The 22,468-nt window shown below is 41.1% G+C and overlaps 2 protein-coding genes across 6 annotated transcripts in view; both read right to left on the bottom strand.

Annotated features, from left to right (window-relative positions):
- LOC146702337 (uncharacterized) overlaps positions 1 to 22,468 on the bottom strand; it is a 58,105-nt gene that overhangs the window by 18,888 nt on the left and 16,749 nt on the right. The gene's annotated exons all lie outside the window — the stretch shown is intronic.
- LOC146702339 (uncharacterized) lies at positions 5,897 to 15,469 on the bottom strand. 5 transcript variants are annotated; one of them, XM_085468795.1, is made up of 4 exons: positions 15,356 to 15,469; positions 12,430 to 12,569; positions 8,322 to 9,674; positions 5,897 to 7,966 (listed from the first exon to the last, which is right to left on the bottom strand). In XM_085468795.1, the coding sequence occupies exons 2-4, from the start codon at positions 12,445 to 12,447 to the stop codon at positions 7,283 to 7,285; spliced, it is 2,055 nt and encodes a 684-aa protein (XP_085324921.1). In that variant the 5' UTR covers positions 12,448 to 12,569; positions 15,356 to 15,469; the 3' UTR covers positions 5,897 to 7,282. The 5 variants fall into 5 exon arrangements, with proteins under 5 accessions (XP_085324921.1, XP_085324922.1, XP_085324919.1 ...); XM_085468796.1 differs by having other exon boundaries at positions 12,430 to 12,535; XM_085468793.1 differs by lacking the exon at positions 15,356 to 15,469 and adding an exon at positions 13,711 to 13,921.

The following is a 22,468-nucleotide window of genomic DNA, read 5'->3' as shown; positions in this document are numbered from 1 at the left end:
ACATTATGGTCTAACAATAAAACAGCTTGTCAGCGTTCAGTTTTTTTGCAACAGCACAGCAGTAACCATTTAACACTCGCCACTGTCAACATTTATTTTACCAGTGTTTGGGCAAAAAACTTCAGATGGAAACATTTTAACATGGAAACAATTGTTCGTCTTTAAAAGTCCACAAAATATACATTCATCCTGCATTCCCAACTTGGATGATCTGATATCCTCGTGTTGGTGTTGTTCCCAGACCATCATGAAAATGTTGTTCCAGGTTCAACATTGCAAGTGACCAATCACATTGTTGTGACGTTATTCTATTCCAAGCCATTCGTGCATTTATGAAATTCCAATGTTGCAAGGACAATATCAATTCTGCTTACTGTTTATTAAAGGGTTACGGTTAGGGTTAGGGTCAGTTGATCGGCGGACAGAGGCGGTTTCACGCAGCTTAAGTACAGTTTTTTGTTTTACGCCGGTTTTTCCCGAAGTCGCAAAAGTATGACGTCACAACATTCTGATTGGTCACTTGCAATGTTGATCCTGGAACAACATTTAGTATGATGATCTGGGAACAACACCAACACGAGGATATCAGATCAACCTCCTAACTTACCCTTAATTTTAGTATGTATTGCAATTACCTTTACAATGCACACAATGTAACACAAACTGAATATGAACATATTTCCACCTCATAACAATATGCCTTGAACGCTAATATACACACCACCCTTCAACATTTCTGGTGCAGTATCATCTCTCAATTAAATCCTTTAAATCTCAATACTTTTGATTGTCTCTTAGCTTTCAGTCTTGAGGTTAACTGAGATTCAGTGCATATATCCCACCCATTAAGAGTGCACATGCAGAGGCCAGGTCTTCCAGGTCATGCAGGACACACTAGATGGTTATACCCACTGTAGGGTAATTTCCAATAAACCAAGTTCAAAAAAGAAGAGTCTATGGCTGACGCGTGTTCCTGGTTTCCAAAAGAAATGCTTCCAGTTGCATTATGATTTGAAGACTGTTTATTTATTACAAACGGAAGATGTAACAATGAACTCCTTCCTAAAAAGCATGAAAGTTCCAAAAAATAGCAGTTATCCAGAACTAGCTGTACACACGGTCAGAAAACCGTGAGACTCCTAACCTCTCTGTCCATGCTCCTCCCCTTCCCTCTCACACAGGGTTTCATGCTACTATTGCACTTACATAATTAAAGTGAGAGGTACCCCCTTTTAGGTTCCAATCCCAAAACAGTGACTTAAAATTACTTTATGTAAACACATATATTTTCACATTTATTAATCCTGAAAAGATGACTTATGTAATGAATCTATGAATTATAAAACAAACATGAACTCAATCGTAAATAAAAATATAAAGCAGACGTCTGGCGCTTACACCCACATCGGCTGGAGGAGTGCTGGCATCAGCTCTTTCGATGGTAAAGATAGCAAGGGTAATTTGTTCCAGCTCCCTCTGAACAGCTGAAGCTTAGACACAAAAACATAGAAAAATGGCATCCAGTTTTAAAAAAAGAAAGAAAAAGGGCCAAAGCTACCCTTTAATGACGTAAACACAATATTAGGAACATGCACCCCAGTGCGCCACTATTTTAGACTACAGATTCAACGATAAATATAAATAGTTTGGGTATACAAGAAGATTTCCCAAAACATTTAAACAGGTTCCATGCAAATTACAACAACAACAACATTACAACATTAGTTATTCAAAATTTGGTTTAATACAGATAAAAAACTAAACTAAAATTACCAACCAATTATTCTTTGAAGAGGATGCTTGGGTCTTCATTCAGGTAAAAAGGTAGTGCCCTGAGGACACACTCCCTCCCCTTTTCAATGGTTTCCTTCTGTAGAGAGTGGCAGAGATACAGGAAGAGAAAACAGATATACTTTAGGATGACAGAAACTCACATTATACGCAAAATGAATGACATATCCACTGCACAGATAGACATGTACACAAGACCAACTAATCATCACATGGACATGAATAGTTAACCTGTTGGGCAGGGTTTCCACCACATTATATATGTCCATAATGGAGGTAAAGACAAACTAATACATCATCTTTTTTGCATTCAAAACATAACATAAAAACATTCACTTCTGGTTTAACCTAAATCAAGGGATCAGATTTTACATATGTTTAGGTAATTTAAATTTTCCAACGTTTTGAGTACCAAACTTTGTCTTGCTTAATATAAATGTAAGTGCACTGTGCAGCTACCATACACTAGCTGTTTAAATTTGAAAATGATCTTATTAGCCATAATATTTTGCTACCAACAGAATAACGCACCTGTGTGGCTGGGGCCAAAGTTTGTCTAATTTTCTTCCCTGCAACGCCTCCTTTTTTCTTGAAGACTTTTATGAGCTGGTCAGTGTATTGGTCAAGTTGTGTAAAAAGCCTTGGAACATGCAGTAGTAATCCTCACATATTCTGCTTCCACCTGAAAATATGTCAACAAACACAACATACTGTACTGTAAATATACATACTATATGTACACATATACAAACTAAAACTAATGTAGTAAGACCTCATTAAAGCTATAATTTTAACACAAACATTTACACAAAATGCTAATGGAGCCATTACAGCTTTTATTGTTATTTATCAAGTTCCAAAAAATATTGATCACAGCTGATCTGAAAAGAATTTCATGCCTCAGGCCCTTGAACTGCAACCTTTACCATGGTTCAGATGTGGAGAAGAAATAACAGGGGCATGGGATGGGTCACAAAAGAAAACTTAACTTATAAAACAGTTTTGTTTTTAAAAGTATAACAGTTCACATACCACATACAAGCTCAACAATACCACATACACCACATCAGTATAGGAGGGAGCAGGTAAAGGCAGGATCTGAGATTTATAAAGTAAAACAAGAAATTCATTACTTAATTTCAAGAAGCAAATTATTGTTTGAATTACAACTAAATAAAATACTACTCAGAAGAAAAGCAAGAGATTGACACTGCCATGTGCTAACTTTCTATAGAAGCAATTATCACCAGGTCTGTCGACCTCCATTGTCTGTCCACTCATATGTCTTGAATAATTTTATTAAAAAAATTAAGTGTGTACTTTCACAAACTGTAATTTATAACTACATTGATATGTATAACTCCGCTAGGAAACATGCTGTATTTACAGACCATTTTTACATAATACAGATTACTGATAGAGCAGAACAATGGTGTCACAGTGGCTTTCGCCCTTGACTTTTTGGATTTTAAATGTCACTTTATGCTATCCTTGCTATCCTATTCGATATTTCCGACTCTCGGATTACAGAAAAGGAATCCCAAGAAAGCAAATGGAAAAATAACCCCTTGAAAGAATAACCCCATGAACCCCTGTAGCTAATCCCTTAATAAAACAAAAAACAATAAAAATGTTTCTTACACAGTCCACAAAATAAGCATGTCCAGGACCCAGTAAAACTAATGTAAAACAAGCACACGCAAACGATATAACATGTCTTGTAAGACAAACGCAAAATATAACCATGCTGGACATATAGATACTACACAACATAGTCAAAGAAAAAAGTGGTCTTACCTCTCAAAGAAACAGCAGCTTGGCGCCAAAACAGCCTTTTTCAGTTAAATTTGAAGTCTTGCGCATGAGCAGGCACAAGCCGTGAAACCTTCTTGTTCTGCGCGGTTTCATTACAACTGTTTTTGCATTACTGCCACCTTGTGGATATACAAGGTATATCGATCCTAATTGACTTAACTTAAATGTTATGCGATCAAGTAACACATTAGTATTATGTACGTTGAATAATAGACACAATTACGTAGACTTGATTAGAAAAACATATGTTAACTTAACAAAAACATATATTTTAAGTAAAATGAAAATAAATAATTAATATACACTGAACAATCCACCTCATTCATTTTTTTGAGTGTGTGAGAGTCTCCTCTCTTCCAATTTATCCTGCATTGTTTTGAATCCTGAAAAAAACCTCCCTGCAGGCAGGGATTGCTCAGTAGGTAGAGTGGTGGCCCCACGATCGGATAATCGCGGGTTCAATTCCCCTGAACAGCTACCCTGAGGTACCCCTGAGCAAGGTACCATCCCTACACACTGCCCCCCGGGTGCCCAATGGCTGCCCACTGCTTCACTGAGTGAATGGGTTAAAATGCAGAGAGGGATCAATAAAGTAAACTTTCTTTAAACCATCTTCCCCCCCCCTCGCTGTTGACCTGTTTAAGCCGTCTCTTCCAGAGTTAATGAGCCAGTATCCAGGAGAACATCATGTTCTATCTCTGTTTAAATGTCTGTTCTGTATTCTGAATGAGATCCCTTCTCCTTACAGACAATAACTATCACTGAGCTTTTTCTCTGCCCTAAGCTACAATAAATGACTCTGATTTCATTGACTCTTTGATGGATTTGTATAAATATGAACATTAGTGCTGATCGATGTCTGCCTGCCCATCTTCTCCACAATCACCTCTACCTAAATATTTAAACATTACATTTAGCACTTGCTTGTTTTAATTTCTTACTTACTGAGTATACGTTCTGTGTATGGCCCATTTTATGCTCTCATTAAACCAGTGAGATATATATATATATATATATATATATATATATATATATATATATATATATATATATATATAGATATATATATATATACATACACACACACACCAGTACCCACCTTATTACCGACATTAAAGTACAGTAGTATAGGCCTATTTAACACCATATACAGTTCAGACAAGACAATTGTATTTCTTATATGAATGTTATTTATTTTAACTGTCATAAACAAGATGTGACAAGTGATCATAATAACAACTGAACTGCAGTAAAACATTCACAGAAGGTGGGACATCCAATGTTTAAGTGATGACGTATGAACCCTGCTTCCAAAACTACTCTGCTTCTGTGGTTTATCATGTTTTAATGCTTTGTATCTTGTTCTATTTAATCTGAACAAGCCCCTAAAACAGTCTGTGATCACCGTCTGCCTCTCTTGTTTTTTATACCGCTAATCATTTTCAAGCTCACTTTTTAAAACCTTACCATTAACTACAGCCCAGCCCATTGAGCAGTATATTAATGACTAACCTTGTATTGTGGGTGGATTATCTCGGTTGTTCTCCTGACTGAAGTTTGGTTCGTTTACAACAACAACAAAAATAGCTTTCATCCTCCAGCTTCACTGTGCATATATTAGACTTGTAGTCAAGACCGCCTAAACCAAGACCAAGACAATACCAAGACCAGAGGGTATCGACACCAAGACAAAGTCGGGATGAGATCAAGACTGAGACAAAAAAGTGTTTAAACTGCAGCCAGATGCTGCTTCGTTTACGCATGTCAGGCATATTTATGTGTTTTTGCGATGCACTCGCACAGCCCTCCTCACCTCTGTCTACTGTCTCACTCACTGAGTGGACAGACGCACGCACCACTTGACTGTCGCATCTCTCACCCTCTGTTTTTCACATAATGATGTTATCCTAGCGAAAGGAAATTAAGTGAGGAGCCGGCTCTCGCTCAATGGGAGTCGACTCTTCTAATTCACTATAAAGCACTCTCTAAGCACGGCTCTTAGAGCCGTTTTGTGCTTGACACATTATCCAACGTTACGTTGTGTGTCATGGATACTGTTGACTCCAAATCTCCTGACCACTATGCTGATCGGAGACGGCAAGACCGAGACCGTGAGAACAAGACAAGGTAACTGGAGTTTGAACTTGTGATCTGCACACACTTTAATGGTGTATAATATGATACTATGGTTAATATAATATGCCTGGCCATGGAGCACTGAGCCTGCTGTGTGTGTCTGTCTCTGGCACTTCATCCATTATTGTGGGGGGGGAAAAAACAGTGTTGAAACCAAGACTGAAAGTGAGATTTATTAAAATAGATATTTGCATATTGACCAACACAACAGCGAGTTTTCACACAGCATTGATACCAAAAAGGGAAAATATCGCCTCTTTTATCTCCATGTGGATACAATCTTTGTCTGTTGTAATGGTGGGGAGTTTTCTTCTCACAGTCACTAGGCATAACAAAGACAGACAAAGTGCCTAATGACCATGAAAACATCTGACAGTTATCTGCATTGGGGTTTTTTGTTGTTGTTGTTTTTTCCATCTCCACACACACTAGATGATGTTAGAAGCTAAATCAGATGAAACACAGATTTCCCACCACATTCAAATAAAAAGAGGTGTTTCCCATATCATTTGGACATCATTCCTTTGGACAACATGGATCTAGTGGGAATCACTTACTACTAATAATAATAATGGATTGCATTTATATAGCGCTTTTCGGGGCCCTCAAAGCTCTTTACAATTCCACTATTCATTCACACACACTGGTGGAAGCAGCTGCAGTTGTAGCCACAGCTGCCCTGGGGGAAGACTGACAGAAGTGAGGTTGCCATATCGCGCCATCACCAGTAGGCGGCAGGTGAAGTGTCTTGCCCAAGGACACAACGACCGAGCCTGTCCGAGCCGGGGCTCGAACCGACAACCTTCCGGTTACAAACGAACTGCCAACTCTTTGAGCCACCATCGCCCCATAAATAAAAGAGATCACTAAACTCACATAGACACAAAACAGGCCTAAATACACACTTGACTATACTCATAACACTGCTGAGTGCACTCTTGGTGATGTGGTGTACCTGTAACCAGCTCTGAAAACTTTTACTTAAAAAGCCAAAGTTGGTCTGTGTGTTCACTTCTGTCTCACAGCCTACGAAAGAGGATTTGAAATTATCAGATTTACATCCTCCTTACAAATAGAGACATCGATTATGGTCCATTAGATTAAACCAAAGAACTAAAGAATAAACATCATTTAAGAAAACTCCAGAAGACTGGGCTATGGCTGGTCTCACTGAAGAACAACAACAGATTCAACTGCAGACTTTAACTTCTAACGGTTCTTTGCTGCTTTACCCCAATTTTCTCAAGATGCTTTTCCATCTGCTTTTTAAACAAGTTTTGTAATATCAGTTGGATATAAAAGACAGTTAATAAATATATATTAATAATACAACTACTACTACTAAACACTACTGTGTCCTAAAGAGGAAAATATTTTTTTTTTAAAAACTAAAAAATTTAAACATTTTTAGAGCATCGAAATTCATTTCAGAAAAAATCTTGATCTACATATCTATACTTGCAGCAGTTAAATTTAACATTCGGGATTATTCACTGTAGGCCCAGAAATCAGAGCTAGCTCATCAGATCCAAGGGTGACATCAGCTGACACTCTTTACAGGAGACTCCACCTGAACTCTGTGGAGCCTGATCTCAAGTTTTTTAAGTCTGACCCTGAAACCAGGAGAGGATCTTTCTGTCTCTGCAGATTCATTGTGATCCGGGGATTTCAGTTCTGCATGCTCACACTGATGTTTGCAAAGAGCAGATAATGAAGTGAATGTTTTTGCACATTGGTAACAGTGAAACGATTTATTTACAGCGTGGGATCGTTTGTGTTCAGAGTATGAACTGACATTCCTGAAGTTCTTGTCACACTGGTCACAGCTGAAGTTCCCTCTAATGTGTGTACGTTCATGAAGGTTACGACTATTTGAATGTGAGAAGCTTTTGTCACAGTGTCTGCACTTGTATGGTTTCTCTCCTGTGTGGATTCGTATATGCCCTTTAAGCTGACCTGCACTAGTAAAGGATGACCCACATTGGTCACAGAGGTGGTCTTTAACCCCACTGTGAATGAGTTCATGTTTTTTTAATGTACTTGGTGTGGGGAAGCCTTTCCCACATTCTTTGCAGTAGTTCATTTTGTCTCCAGTGTGTCTACGTTGATGTCTTGTTAGGCACTCTTGATGATTGAAAGTTTTTCCACAAAGTTCACAGCGAAACATTTTCCCACCACCACAGTGACGACAAGGTTGAGAACTGGATCCATCTGTGTCGCTCTGCTTCAAAACAAAGACACAGAGACAGTGTAAGTCAGTCCTTCAACATTTTTCTCCTGAACATCGCCTGATATAAGGAGCATCTCTGCCAAAGTCCAATTACATTTTACTGTTTACCTTGCAACATTCAGCTTACTGGGCTACAATTACAAGAGTATTGTGACTAGAAAAGCAGTTATTTAGTTGTTTTTTTTATGATCATGAAAGACAAAAATAATAACTGAAGTCTGATGAACCTCTCAGCATTACCTTTCCATCCATTAGAATTACTAACATGCTAACACAATTTAATGAGCAAAGTTGTTCCAAACAGGCAGACTAAAATAAAAACACAAAATAAGAAAATATAAATACATACCTCACAGTAACTGCACTTGTAGCGTTTCTCTCTGGTGTGAATCTGTTGGTGGACTCTCAAGTAACGTGGAGCTTTAAAGGTTTTATCACACAGGTCACATTTATAAAGTCTCTCCTCAGTGTGGCTAAACATGTGGTATTTTAAGTGTGTGGCTGTTTTAAAAGTTTTGCCACACTGATCACAGCAGTAAACATCATGTCCAGTGTGAATGCGCAGGTGTCTATTTAGGTAACTTTTAAGACTAAAGGTTTTACCACAAATGTCACAGCTATATGCCTTAATCCCAGAGTGGATAATTTGATGCTTCTTTAACTTGCTACGATAAGAAAAAGCCTTGTCACACTGATAACAGCTGTATGCTTTAACTCCACTGTGGATGACCTGGTGCCTTTTTAAGTGTCTAGGCTCAAAAAAAGACTTTCCACACAAGTCACAATTGTACGATTTAACTCCAATGTGGATGAACTGATGGGTTTTTAATTGTCCACGCTGAATAAAAGACTTTCCACACAAGTCACAACGGTACGGTTTAACTTGAGTGTGGGAAAGATGGTGTCTTTTTAAGCTTCCAGGCTCGCTAAAACACTTTCCACACAATTGACAGCTGTACGCTTTAACTCCACTGTGGATGAGTTGGTGTGTTTTTAAGTGTCCAGACTGATTAAAGGACTTTCCACACTGATCACAGCTGTATGGTTTAACTCCACTATGGATGAGTTGGTGTCTCTTTAATTGTCCAGGCTCAGTAAAAGACTTTTCACACTGATCACATCTGTATGGTTTAACTCCATTATGGATAAATTGGTGTCTCTTTAATTGTGCGGGACGGGTAAAAGACTTGTCACACTGATCACAGCTGTATGGTTTAACCCCACTGTGGGTAAGTTTGTGTGTTTTTAAGTGTCCAGGCTGGGTAAAATCCTTCCCACACTGATCACAGGTGTACAGTTTAACTCCAATGTGGATGAGTTGGTGGTTTTTTAAGCTTCGCGGCCGAGTGAAAAACTTTCCACAGAAGTCACAGCTGTAAGGTTTAATTGCACTGTGCATGAGCTGATGTCTTTTTAAGTGTCCAGCCGAGGTAAAAGACTTTCCACACAACCCACAGTTGTACAGTTTAACTCCACTGTGGATGAGTTGGTGTCTCTTCAGGTGTTCAGCCCGAGTAAAAGATTTTCCACACAAGTCACAGCTGTAAGGTTTAATTCCACTGTGGATGAGTTGGTGTCTTTTTAGGTGTTCAGCCTGGGTAAAATCCTTCCCACACTCATCACAGCTGTATTTTTTCTCTCCCTTTCTTCTGTGAGGTTTGTCAGCCTCCTGAGAGCGCTGACTTCTCGCTCCATGTTGGTCCTGCAGTGACAGAGATACAAACAGAGGCAGTGAGTGAAATGCAGTCGTGGAACAAACTGAAACTGACTCCATTAGTGGAATCAAAGAAAACAAAAGCACTGTGGGAAGGCGTGTTACCACCACCTTCTGGTGACAGTATCACATTACAATGATGTACTACAATGAGAGTTGGAATGCAAATGACATTATTGAAGAAATATTGATCATGGGAAAAAATCTTTTACTTCATAAAAATTGTGAGTGTAACTGATTATATATTTTTTTTCAATGTGTGCTGATAAAATATGATCTTTGTATTTTCTTGTAACTTCTGTGTGTGATATATTTGTCCAAGAGGGAGATTGGACGAATATATTATTTATTTATTTCCCATGAGTAAGTTTGATAATAATGATGGAGCTAATAGAAGCAGTAAACATAAAAAAAAAAAAAAAAAATAGCACTGTTTTCAAAGCACCCTTTTTCATCTGCGAGCAAATGAACCATCCCCAGAGTGCACCCAAATGCTTTTTGATGGAGCTGCAAAAGCTGGTGATAGCCTAGCATACTCAGCCGGATGGTGAACATCTACATGCTTGTGCAAGTTAATCATGTTTGAGTATGTAGAGAGTTGAAAATAGCTTTCTAGTAAAATCTGGTATCAGAAATAAACTGGGGAAAACAGCCCCCCCCCCCAAGGGTTTCTGTTGTGATTGTATTTTTGTACCAGTCATTTAAAATGCTATCCTACATCCAGCCGCTAGAGGGCGCATTACGCGCAGTGGTATCGAGTAGCGTTTTGGGGCACAGAGAGAGAATAAACCTTCCTGTTGTGAAACTGACATCAGCTCATCATGTGTGTCCCTTTTTCTATTCTTTATCACAGGTTAGTAAATGCATTTAAATGAATGTGTACTGCAGACACCAGACAGAGGATGTTGTTTATGTGGGTAATGAGCGCAACTTGCTAAAGAAATGGATTCGTTCTGAGTTGTGTCTGAATTGTGGGTTAAGGCTGGAGGCTAAGTGATGCTAATGCTAGCGGACTTGGCTAATGTGGGATACTGAGGCTGTACCCCAATTCAGGGTCTGCAGCCTTAAAGTACGCAGCCTCAACAATCCTCAAGGGCCGCGTACTCAAAGACCGCTAAGGCCGGAAGTGCGAGGCTTGTGAAATGGGACGGTCTAGCCTCCGTTGCGCTAATACTGTTGTTTGTCAATAAAGTTAAAAAAAAAAAAAGAAGCCTCTGTTGCACTGCCCAGGTTGCCTAGCAACCATGATACTAACCACTGGAAACGTGTCATACAGCTGTGTTTGACAGAAATGAAGGAGAAAATCTTTTGTTTATTTGTTTCTTTCTACATGAGCTTTGATCATTCTCTGTAAGATTAAGCTCAGCTACTGAACGGCGTATATTTTAAAGTAAAGGCTTTAAAACCAAGTTAGTACAAACGTCACTAATGTCACATAACTTTGCCGACATGTGGCCAACAGGAATGTTTAATGTTCTTTGTTATCAAAAATTTGCACATAAATAAGTGACATAATATTCAGTACTTAAAGTTCACTCTTCGGCCGCCGTTTTTTTCTGCAAATTTATCCACACCCATCGCCGCGCTATGCATTCTGGGATATGTTGGGCCACGAAGTCTACACTGCCACAGCCTTAAAATTCAGGGAAATGAAGGACGCATTTCGAGCAGCCTTTGAATTGGGACAGCCTTCGGCGCGCCGCTGTGACGTAATTGGCCTTGAAGTCCGTACTTTAAGGCTGCAGACCCTGAATTGGGAGACAGCCTGAGTGTGTGTGGGGAAGCTAATCTGACCTGTGAGAGACTTCTGGACTGTGAACTCTTAATGTATTATGCACTCTGATAAATGGGTTTTATACTATGTTTTACTCTTCTGGTTGATGTTGTGGTTACAAGAACAAGTTTGTGGTTTAATACAAAGACATTTATAGAGTGTTATAAGGAAACTGTTTGATCAATGCTGACTGCACAGTAGTAGTGAACGCTGTTAAAGGAGCATTGCACTCTATATAGTTGTAGGTTGTATAAGAACAGTAAATATGTTTGTTTTATGTCAAAGACATTATTTTCTTGTAAAGAGTAAAATAGCTATATTTAAAACAACAGAAGTTACATTGTCAGTACAGTGGAATTTCACATGAATAATTTAGTGCTGAACAAGAATTAAAATGTTTAAAAATGAGTTAATTTTATGATGTTTGTAAATGTAGTTAAAAATGAAGTACAGAGTACACTATTGTGTTTTTTTATCTTTGTGAAATAAGTGTGGTTATTGTGATACATTGTGGATCTGACATATCAACATTTTGTTTATTTTTTGTCAAAGTTGTATTGAGAGATTTATACAGTCTCGAGCTCAGGGAGCTGTGGCCATGTATGGTAAACTGGACTGAAGCATAATGCCATTTCTTTGCAGTTAGTGTGGTGATACCTGAAGCTGTTCTAAGCTGTTGTGAAGAATAAACCTTCCTGTTGTGAAACTGACATCAGCTCAAAGTGTGTCCCTTTTTCTATTCTTTATCACAGCACCACACGTTGTTGAACAGGAAACCAGTTGCCCCTCTGGTCATCATCTTAGGGAGGCAACAAGTACTTTGCTCAAACTATACATCTGCACAAGCAGCACACCACCTTGGTCACATTCTGTATGTATGGAGGCGCCCGGGATGGAAAAGATAAAGCTGCTTTTAACAACCAGCTGTGCACACAGTTTCAATAACAGTAACCGAGATATTTTTCTCACCTCCTGTGTTGAAGTCATTGTTTCCTCTGTAGTGGCTGAGGTGAATCCAAATGGCTGAAACTGTTCCTCTGCTGCTCCACCAGACTCTTCTCCTCCTGTTACTCAGCTGGGACACAAAAGTATAGATATGTATTTTATCCCTGACAAGAAGAAGCAGAGCAAATTAACATTACTACACTCAGTGACAACAATACCTATGAAGCTTCAAGGTGAAACCCCAGAAGCAGCTACAAAAAGACAGTTATCAGTTGCCTAAAAGAAATTGAAAGGGGAAAAGCCACTAACCGCCCTGCATACAACCACCTTTACCCAGGGGATGCTACACCCTGTATATATGGACTTCCACAGATACACAAAGAGGGAGTCTCACTCAGACTCGCTGAAGGGCAAAGTTCAAATTAATGTTGTTTATACATCGCCAAATCGCAACAAAATGATTATATTAGATCAAATATGACAAAATGTGGATTTTACAGTAGCAACAATATTGTATCTCTACAGTTTAAATATTTAATAAGCTTTCTGCCAACACAGAAAATTTACTGTAACAACCAAATTTCCCCTTGTGGGACAATTAAAGGATTATTCCATTCTATTCTATTCTATATTTTTCTATTATTATTTTATTATGGATTAATTTTGTTTAATCAGCTACCATCTCTCCTATGGACTTTTTAATGTCTACAGTCCCAGATCAACACAGCCCTGTTCTCCATGACTATCAGCAGCAGGAGCAGCAGCAACACCCCAACAGCAACATTGTTCCCATCAGGTAAAACGTGGGCTACGTTAGCTTTTTATTGTCCCCACCTGATGACAGTGATATAGTATGATGTTACTCCAAATTAGATTCTTGATGAATGTGTGTTGTTGTTATTCAGCCTGGTTCTATGTGCCCCTTTTTAAACTCTGATCCATGTACGGCTCTGGTTAAAATGAAGTAAGGATGGCAGTAAAAACAGTGAAGCTTAGCTGAGCTAAACTGTGATGTCATCAAGTCGTTCAAATGATATAATGATTGTTATCCGGTTCTCAAGGAGGTCCGGAATCCTCAGTCAACTTGCGAAGTGCGGACTTGCGTACTTGAGTGTTCAGAAACGATCTAGACAGTAACACAGATGTGTAGCATCGCCAACTAGCGAGCAACAAGCCTCTTACACAGTGCGTATGCTAACAGCTAGCCTAGCCAACGACTTAACAACAGAAGCTACAGAGTGATGTTGTATAAAACTCCAAGATGTTATAGTGCGTGCCTTTTAATTGTGCCGACGTGGTATTTACCTTAGTTTAACGAGTCGTTAGGCGCAGTAAACACATCAGCAAATAATGCGCTATCAAGTAGTGATGTGACGTTCTGTATCGAGGCTTCAAAGCTTGTGTCGAGTAATTGAGGGGGCGTTTCCGCGATGCGCGGCTTGCTTCATTTATGGGAGGAGCTGAAAATGATGACGTCCGAAGCCTCGCTGCCCGGCTGTACCACGTGACTGGTTCAGGAAGTGGTTCGAATTTCGCCGCGAGATATGACAGCGATATAAAGCCCTCAGACTTCAATCAAAATGTGGGTGTTTGATGGAGAGTTGCGGTTAGTGAGAGTTTGGAGACCGTTTGGAGGTTTATGAGAGTGAGGAGAGAAACTCAGGAGAGAATGGAGCCAGCTAAGAAGAGGAGGATGTCCTCCCCTGTGTGGGAACATTTTGATCTTATTCCTCCCAACAAGGTATGTAAATTTCTACAGAAGATGTATTGTCATGATACTGATGGTGCAATACAATTTATGTTAAGCTGTCTGTACTTTTGTACAAGGTGAAGTGTTTGCTATGTGCCAGGGAGCTGGGATATAACAACTACACCTCATCCATGCTTAGGCACTACAGAGCTTTGCATGAGAATAAGGGGAACACCGATTGTGGAGCAAGACCAGGTGAGCCATCAAATGCAATGATAATATAGCATGCAGTAATGTTACTAAATGATATAACAATATTATACAATGCAATAAGTTACGTGTGTGATATTTATATTTGTGCTTTGTCTTTATTGTCTTTCCTCAGAGAACAATCTCAAATAGATGAAGACCTGGTCAGCATGGTGATTGAGGACTCCCAGCCATTTAGCATTGTGGAGGACAAAGGATTCAAAAGATTTGTTAAATCATTAAATCCCAGCTATGTTCTCCCCACTAAAAAGGTCATAAAAGCAGTGAAAATTTAGTTTTTACTGAATAAAATATGAACAGGCAGGACTGAGGCCTCAGTGTGTAGCTGTCCATACCTCAACGTTACAAAAGCACAACCACTGTCCACACCCCAACCACACCTCACCTCACAGTAAATGATCGTTTCCATTTCAAGCATTTCCAAATAATCATTTTCCATACTGCCACTATAAATATACACAGTATACTGCATCACTACAATATACATGTTTTACACACTCCTTTTGTTGTTGACATTTACAGGCTGTGTGCAAAAGGCCACACTCTTCAAATTCATGCCAGCTATTATTTTTTACGTCCAATTGGATGAAAAGCTTCAGTGCTTCATGAAGCTTCATCTGCCCATCACTACTATCAAGGGCACACACACAAGAGCATCTGCAGCCACTGAGGAGCGACCTCCACATAAACAGAAACACGTGACCTCCACAGTAACCGGAAACACGTAACTCATGCTGCTAATAAATACATTTGGTTCTAAGTGGGGGGTTTTTAACACTCTGGGTTTGTTAAAAAAAAAAATCACCATTCCTTCAGATTGTTTGTGGCTAAAAGTGTCCATGTGTTGTTTTTGTTTCTTTGCTACTTTTTCTGCATAAAGGTTTTTTCATAAATATAAACTAGTCATTACTTACATTACTTACATTTTTAATCATTCAAACACCTTTTTCTAGTACAATGCACTTGTTTGAAGACAACCTAAAAACTCACCATTTCATATATCAGCAGTGCTACTGGAAAACAGTGGTCCCTCACGCGGTTCATCTTTCACTGATTTTTTTTCCTTTGGGTCGGTTTCCCTGGGGCTTTTCCCCTGTTGTGGTCTGTGTCTTATATTGAAAGAACTATTTACGCGTTACCATAGCGACCAGAGAGCATCAAGAAGCTGAGAGGAGGTTGTTACTCTCAATGTTGTTGGCACATTTCAGGAGGACGCTGCTAATAAAGTTAAACAATTACACAGCCGAATTTGTGTTTATTATTATATTTACAAAATACCACAGTTTTCGTCTTTGTCTGTATCATTTTATTCTGTTGTATTTATCTGCAACACCTTAAAGGCCGGTCCGTAAAAATATTGTCTAACTGGTCCGTGGTGCAAAAAAGGTTGGGGACCGCTGCTGTACAGTACAGAATGCTTTTAGCTTGTCGAATTTATATAAATCTGCTGACAAAACGTTTTGCACGGTTTCATTTTATCATGGAATTATGTTTCTATGATGGGTTGAACTTTAGGAGTGTTTAAACAAAAGAGAAAAGTGTGAAAATGTTACAGTTAAATTTTTTACTTTAAGCATGGACATGGAAACAAGTGAGCAACATTTTATAATAAGCTTAATTGGAATTCTGTACACTGAAAAAAAAGCAACAACACATAAAAACACAAACAAACAGCCAGTGACTTCATCTGTCCATTAAATGTCAAACATCACATTGACCCGTAGTCCCTGCTCGTCAGCACATTTAAAAAGAGCTCCATGTCCTCTGCAAACTGAAAAACAAAGAGGAAGAAGTCCCTCTACACAAAAACACTGCAGATGACAGGCCAGGAAAACACCTATTGATCTGTTTGAATGCCTCCTCATCATGTGAGCCTTGAAGTTTTTTTTTAAAAAAAAGACTATTTTCATGGACTTTCCACAAGCCACAGTTTCATTCAGCACAGAGGGAGCACATGAATGTTCTACCGAAGATTCAGAAAATGGTTTTGATGCTGGAGACAAGACATCGAGAGGGAGATGGGGCTCCACGGAGAGTTCAGTGGGGAGCAGTCCTGAATGCTGACATGACAATAATTGCCTTGCCATATCCCCACGCTGTATGACTGTCATGTTACAGACAGGGCAGTAAAAGTGCACCGGCATATCATTTTGTCTGTAAGAGAGAGAAAAACAACATGTAATTTAAATGTAGTTGTATAGAATGCAATCAGTTTATCTAACAATCAGATTGTACATATTAACAAAAACATCCAAGCCATCCTCAATAATGAAAGCAAAATGGTGTGGATCACAAGAGCTGTCAGGAAATGTGGTGAACAGGAAAAAAACATTTAATGAAAACACGCTTTTTTCTCTCACTGATGAATGAACTGAACTGTACAATGTGAAAAGCAACTTTAAAGTCAACAAAGAGACTGCAGAAGTGCTGAAAAGAAGTGCATATTTATAACTTTAACTATGAGGTATATTTAATACCAACATACCTTTGAAAGGCAAAGCATTTTTAACAGAATGGAATAGAGAATATTAGTATTTATAAATATGTAAACCCCTTTGTGACGACCTTTACAATGTTGATGCAGATGGAATGAGAGACATGAATAAAGTGCAATATGCAGTAAACGGAACAACGTGCATTGATGTTACAAATAGTGAAAAGCAGTGAAGTGAATTTGTTCATAACAAGCAAAAATCAAATACGTTTGAAACTGACCACTAAATGCTAACCAGAGGTGTCAAAAGTGCACATTCCTTACTAAAGTTTAGATAGGGTTGGAGCTATTTGTTCTTTATTATTATTATTATTATTTTGAAATTAGTTAAAGTTTGTTGTTAGTTTACTTAAATTTTGGGGTTTATTTACAAGTTTATTTGTCAGTTAAAATTTTGTTTCAATGTTTTGTTTGTTTGGTGTTACCTTGTTAAATTAGTCAGTAAAAGCTGTAGGGCCATTTTGTTTCTATAAATAAAGAGACTGGTATAGGACCAGCATGCACTGGGGTGGGCCTATTGGTTTTTTACCAGAGCAGGAGAAGCAGCAGGAAGTAACAAAAAATGGATCTTGTTATTGCTTGCCAAACTGGATAAATAAACCATAAAAACGCAACTTTCAAGTTTGGACAATGGACTTCTTTTGCCTGCGTACGAAATATTATCTCAGTGCAGCAGTGGCTTGTGAACTTTTAATTGTGGGATGTTTGGTTGGTCAAACAAAAGGAATTGCCACTACAACCTCGGGGGTATGACCGTTGTTGTAACGCTAACAAAGTGCCAACGTAATCAGTGTAAGTAAACTAGATGATTCCTAGAATTATATAATTATTAACGGTGAATTTATACATGGAAGACTCTGTACCAACCTTTACGATCCACTTGCAAGGTTAAGGATCCATGCAGAAACGAGACAAGAACGTATTTCTGCCTACTATGGAGGTCACGTGTTTCCGGTTACTGTGGAGGTCCCAATATGGTGCTCCCCAGTTGCTGCAGCCAGACCCTTCTCTGAGAAGGAGCAAATCCAGTCACTACTGTTGCTACCCGATTCATACTGGAAACCCGATCGGTACCCCGCATGCGCAAATCTTACGTCACTTCCTCTCTTTGCCAGCATTGCGACATTCTATGGTCGTGTCCAAATTCATGGGCTGCATCCTCCTGAGGACCCGGCCTTCGCGGTCTATGTGGGCCGGGTCCTCAGAAGGTCGGGTAGGCCGAAAGTAAACGGCCGTGAAATTGGACGGTCTAGCCTTCTAATTAGCGTCACCGCTGTCTCGGTGGAGTTTAATAAACTCAGCCGTCTGCTCCTTGCTATCTAAAATATTACAGGACACTGGAGGAAACTCTCGACCGTCTCACACTTCTGTTTAATCAGTTTTCTGTTTGACGTTTAGTCAGCTCTGTAAAGACCAAGGAGGAACCCACCCGGGGGATTAATAAAGTTTTATTTTATCTAATCTAATCTAATAACTTTAATCTCAGCAAAACCGATTTACTCACGAACAAACAAAACACTGAAAAAAGCCCAACAATAACATTTTTAGGTTGTCTAAGTGACTTATATATTACGTTTAACCCGAGCAGCGAAACTCCGCGGTGATCTGAAAATGATGTGCCGGGAGTTGTGCCGTTCTCGGCTGCATCAGTAACCCTCGAGCTCCCGGCGAGCTATCGAGCTGGTGGGTAACAGACGTCTCTGAAAACGTCGAAGCACTTTTGCAAATATGCGATATCTTGACAAACCGAGCTGATATTTGATGTTTACAAAACTACTTTCTCGCCTGAAAATATGTTAAAAGTTTATTTTCTGACCCAGAAAGATTAGTAGGAGTAATTTTAAAACTTAGTAGCGGCCGCCATTGTTGGAAACTGGAGTTTGGCTGGGCCGCGCTATGAATTCTGGGATATGGTAGGCCACGAAGGACACACCCGACCCATCCTTCAAATTTGGGGAAAAGGAGGACGCATTTGTCGGCTGCATTCGAAGGAGTCTACGAATTTGGACAGCCTTCGGCGCGTCGCTGTGATGTAATCGGTCTACAAATGCGGCCTCAGGAGGATGCAGCCCATGAATTTGGACATGACCAATATATTTGAATTACACGGTTAGTGCCCAGTTAGCTCCTTGCATCTCTCAACAGCTCTGCCTCCTTTTCGACTACCGGGACATTTAAACAATGGATAATCCGTATCTGCAACAAATTTTTGCTTTTCTCCTCAACAGAGAGCGTCCCCCAATTGAACAACAGCACCGTAAAATAAGAAGAATGGCGCCTAATTACAGAGTTAATAATACAGACTTTGTAATATGTCACGTGAAGATTCATCAGCCAGATGAAGTGTTTACTGACAATTGACAGTGATAGCGGACATCACCATCACTATTCCAATCAATCCTCCACACACTCGACTCTCACTAAATCAAATTTAACACACGTTTGTAATCACGCTAATTCAGTTTACAATAGGGTTCATTCGCTCAGTCAGCAGGTGGCAGTATCCTCGTACACTGGGGAGTAAACTGCCATTAAACCAACAGAAGAAGAAGAAAACCCCTGCACATGCGTGGTACAGATCGGGTAGACCCGATTTGTACGGTCCGACAGTGAGGATCGGGGAGTCCTGATCCGTAACTATCTTTTTATCTTTCGTTTTGTCTATATTGTATTGAAATGTTTCATTATTGGAAACATTTTAAGAGATACTTATTATTCTTAACATCTTTTTTTTTTTTTTTTTTTTTGCCTGTCCCGTTTGGCTCTTTTGCATCAGAATTGTTGTCTAAAGGCAAAGAAAGATGCCCAACGGATTTACTTTACCAAATTGACCATCCCAGCCTTGCCGTAATGGTCCATTTGATTCACCTTTTATTGTTTATTTTATTTTCACTTACTGAATACGGGACAGACTTGACTGGGGGAAAGAAGGAGAGAAAGAAAGAGGGAAAGAGAAACAGCTGAGAAGAGGGACGGGGGAGAAGGGCTAAAAACATAAACCAACAGAACGGGCAGAAAAAAAAGAAAAAGAAAAAAAATGCATATATCAATCACCTGGATCACCTGCTGAGAAAGAAAAAAGAAAACAAGCAGAAGAGAACAAGAGTAATAGAATAAACAACATCACAATGATATATGGGAATATGACAGTAAATACTAAATATTAAACATTATTGTGCAGCACGTAGTGGCCCGAGCGAGCCCCAGGCTCCAGGCCCCGATAAGCGGCCGCCAAGGAGTGAGCCGGTGTGTACCTGGATGCCCATCCCCAGACACAAAGAACCACCAACGCACCGATGTCTGAGGGAGTCCGCCACTGGCAGGGGAAGTGGTGGTGGGGGAAGACAGGCCTCCAAACCTTGGAGGGCCTGAGATGTCCCCAGAGAGGTGGCGTCTGACACCCAACCTGACATATAGACACAGACATACAGGCACACACAGATACAAACATCCATTCCCACCCTCATGCTCTCATATGCACTTACTCCACACTCAACCAACGTGGAGACAGACATAAAGAGACGCTGTACACACGATCACACTCCCCAAGCGTACTCTACGAACCGGGTCTAGGTACCCTTGCCCCTGGAGGGGGGAACTGCACCCAGACCCAGGTGGTGTTACCCTTTTCCCTGCGGTGGGGGGAGGCAGACCGCCCCGACTCCGCAGCAGCAGGGAAGCCCCACACTCCAGACCGCAGTCGGACGGCCAACTCCTCCTCCTAGCCCCCCCGCTCCAGCAGGTCGCAGAGAACGGGGGTGAGAGAAGACTCCAAACCTCCCTCCACCCGCTCATTGTAGTGTTGATGCATGTGTGTTCTAAGGTGCATTTAAAACCCAGGAGGGCATGGAGCTACCTGCCAGAGAGCAGTAGGTAAGCGCATGGTCCCTCCTGCTAGCCCTCAATGTCTGTGTATTTAAAATTGAGAGGTGGGCAACGATGCCAGGGGTGAGGTATACACCCTGATGGTAATTTGGATTCCGTGTATCGTGCCCACCCCCAAGATCCTATATGTATGTGTAATGAGAGTGTGAGTAATGTGAATGTCTAAGTTGTGGGATAAAATTGAGGCAGAGGCAGCCAGAAGGGGACGGGGGGGACGGGGGGGGGGGGGGGGGGGTAGCCTCCTCTGCACCCTGGTGACATACCCCTACTCCAAGGTCCTGCATGTGTGGGTGGTTGTGGTGGAGCGGGAAGAGGGAGGCAGCTGGAGATGGGGAGGGAAGGAAGGGAGGGGCAAGTGACCCCTCCCTGGGGCCAGCTCCCCCGCTGACCCCAGTAGGCACCCCCATGCTCCGCGGCCCGCCAGGGAAAGGGGGCCCAGGCCCATCCAGACCGGGACCCAGTGCAGCAGCGCCTCCCGGCCCCACAGAGCCCGGGACAGTCCACCCAACCCCACCACAGAGAAAACTGCACCCACCCCACCATCCACTCATCTTCCAGACTACAAAAGACAATAAACGTCCAGGCTAAGATCTTCCTCAACCTCTCCTGTATCTCCCCCTCCTGCAGAGAGAGTTCCTGAAGAGAGGAAAGCTCCTGCAAGATGTGACAATCTCCCCCACCAGTTGAAGAGCCCCCCAGGTGGCTCGACGCACCGGCGGCACCCTGCGCCAGGACTGGGCCCCCATACACCCACCCGCCCACAACCCCGACAACACACCAACCAGGACCCAAGCCCCCGAGGCCCAGCCCAGGCCCCAGCCCAGAGACGGAGCGCCCCCAGAACCTCACGCCCATCCCGGACCCACCCAGGGGCAGCCAGGCTACCAGGTCAGTAACCCACGTCCGTCAGCACAGACCCTCCCCAAGCCCCACTACACGCAGCCGCGAGGAAACAGTCACCTGAGAGCCAACAGAGCCCCTAACCGGACATGACCGCTACCCCAGGTTGAGCCCCCCACGGAAGATGCCTCCGGGGAACCCCCCGACACCCTAAGCCTGTCCCTACCCCCACACCAATCACAACAGTGAAGGCGGGACCAAACTATGACCCCCCACCCCCACTAGGTGATGGAGCTGATCAAAGGAGCCCAGAGCAATTGATCTGATGTGGTGGCAGAGGCTGTATCAAGACTAATGTAATCTAATAGATAATTTCTATATTGGTTAGAATTAAGATTGTTTTTATTTTTCCAGTTCATGAGGACTGTTTTCTTGGCTATGCATAGGGCAGTGAAAACCATATGGACTATATTCTTTTCTGAAGTGACATTATCTAAGCTGCCCAACAAACACACTAAGGGGGAAGTTGGAATGTTACATTTCAGACACTTTGATAAGTCTTCACATATCTCGCGCCAAAACTTCTGAACTGGTGGACAGAACCAAAGAGCGTGGATATAATTGTCCGGTGAATTGGTTTGGCAGTCTTCTTAGTATTCTTAACATCTTAACAGATACTCTGACCCGCAACTATCGTAAAACGCTTCGACTGGACGTAGACACCTTTCGCGCATGCGGAGTACCGATCGGGTTTCCGGTACGGATCGGGTAGTGACAGTGACAACTACTGTACAGACTGTCTTCAACAACCACTAGGTGCATTATCGCCACCAACAGGTGGTGGTTAAAGTTTGAGCTCTCTGGGGTTTTGAATCGGTTTCAGA

The sequence above is a fragment of the Copadichromis virginalis genome, linkage group LG9, assembly GCF_057382275.1.
Source record: "Copadichromis virginalis isolate Kocher_CV1m ecotype Utaka linkage group LG9, C_Virginalis_male_GT1.1, whole genome shotgun sequence".
Taxonomy (NCBI): domain Eukaryota; kingdom Metazoa; phylum Chordata; class Actinopteri; order Cichliformes; family Cichlidae; genus Copadichromis; species Copadichromis virginalis.
This window is presented reverse-complemented; position numbering and strand designations above follow the sequence as displayed.

Excerpts from the sequence above, each read along its gene's own strand:
- LOC146702339 (XM_085468795.1), bottom strand. Across the intron at positions 7,967-8,321 it reads ACAAGTGCAGTTACTGTGAG|CAGAGCGACACAGATGGATC; the intron begins GTATGTATTTAT and ends TTTGTTTTGAAG.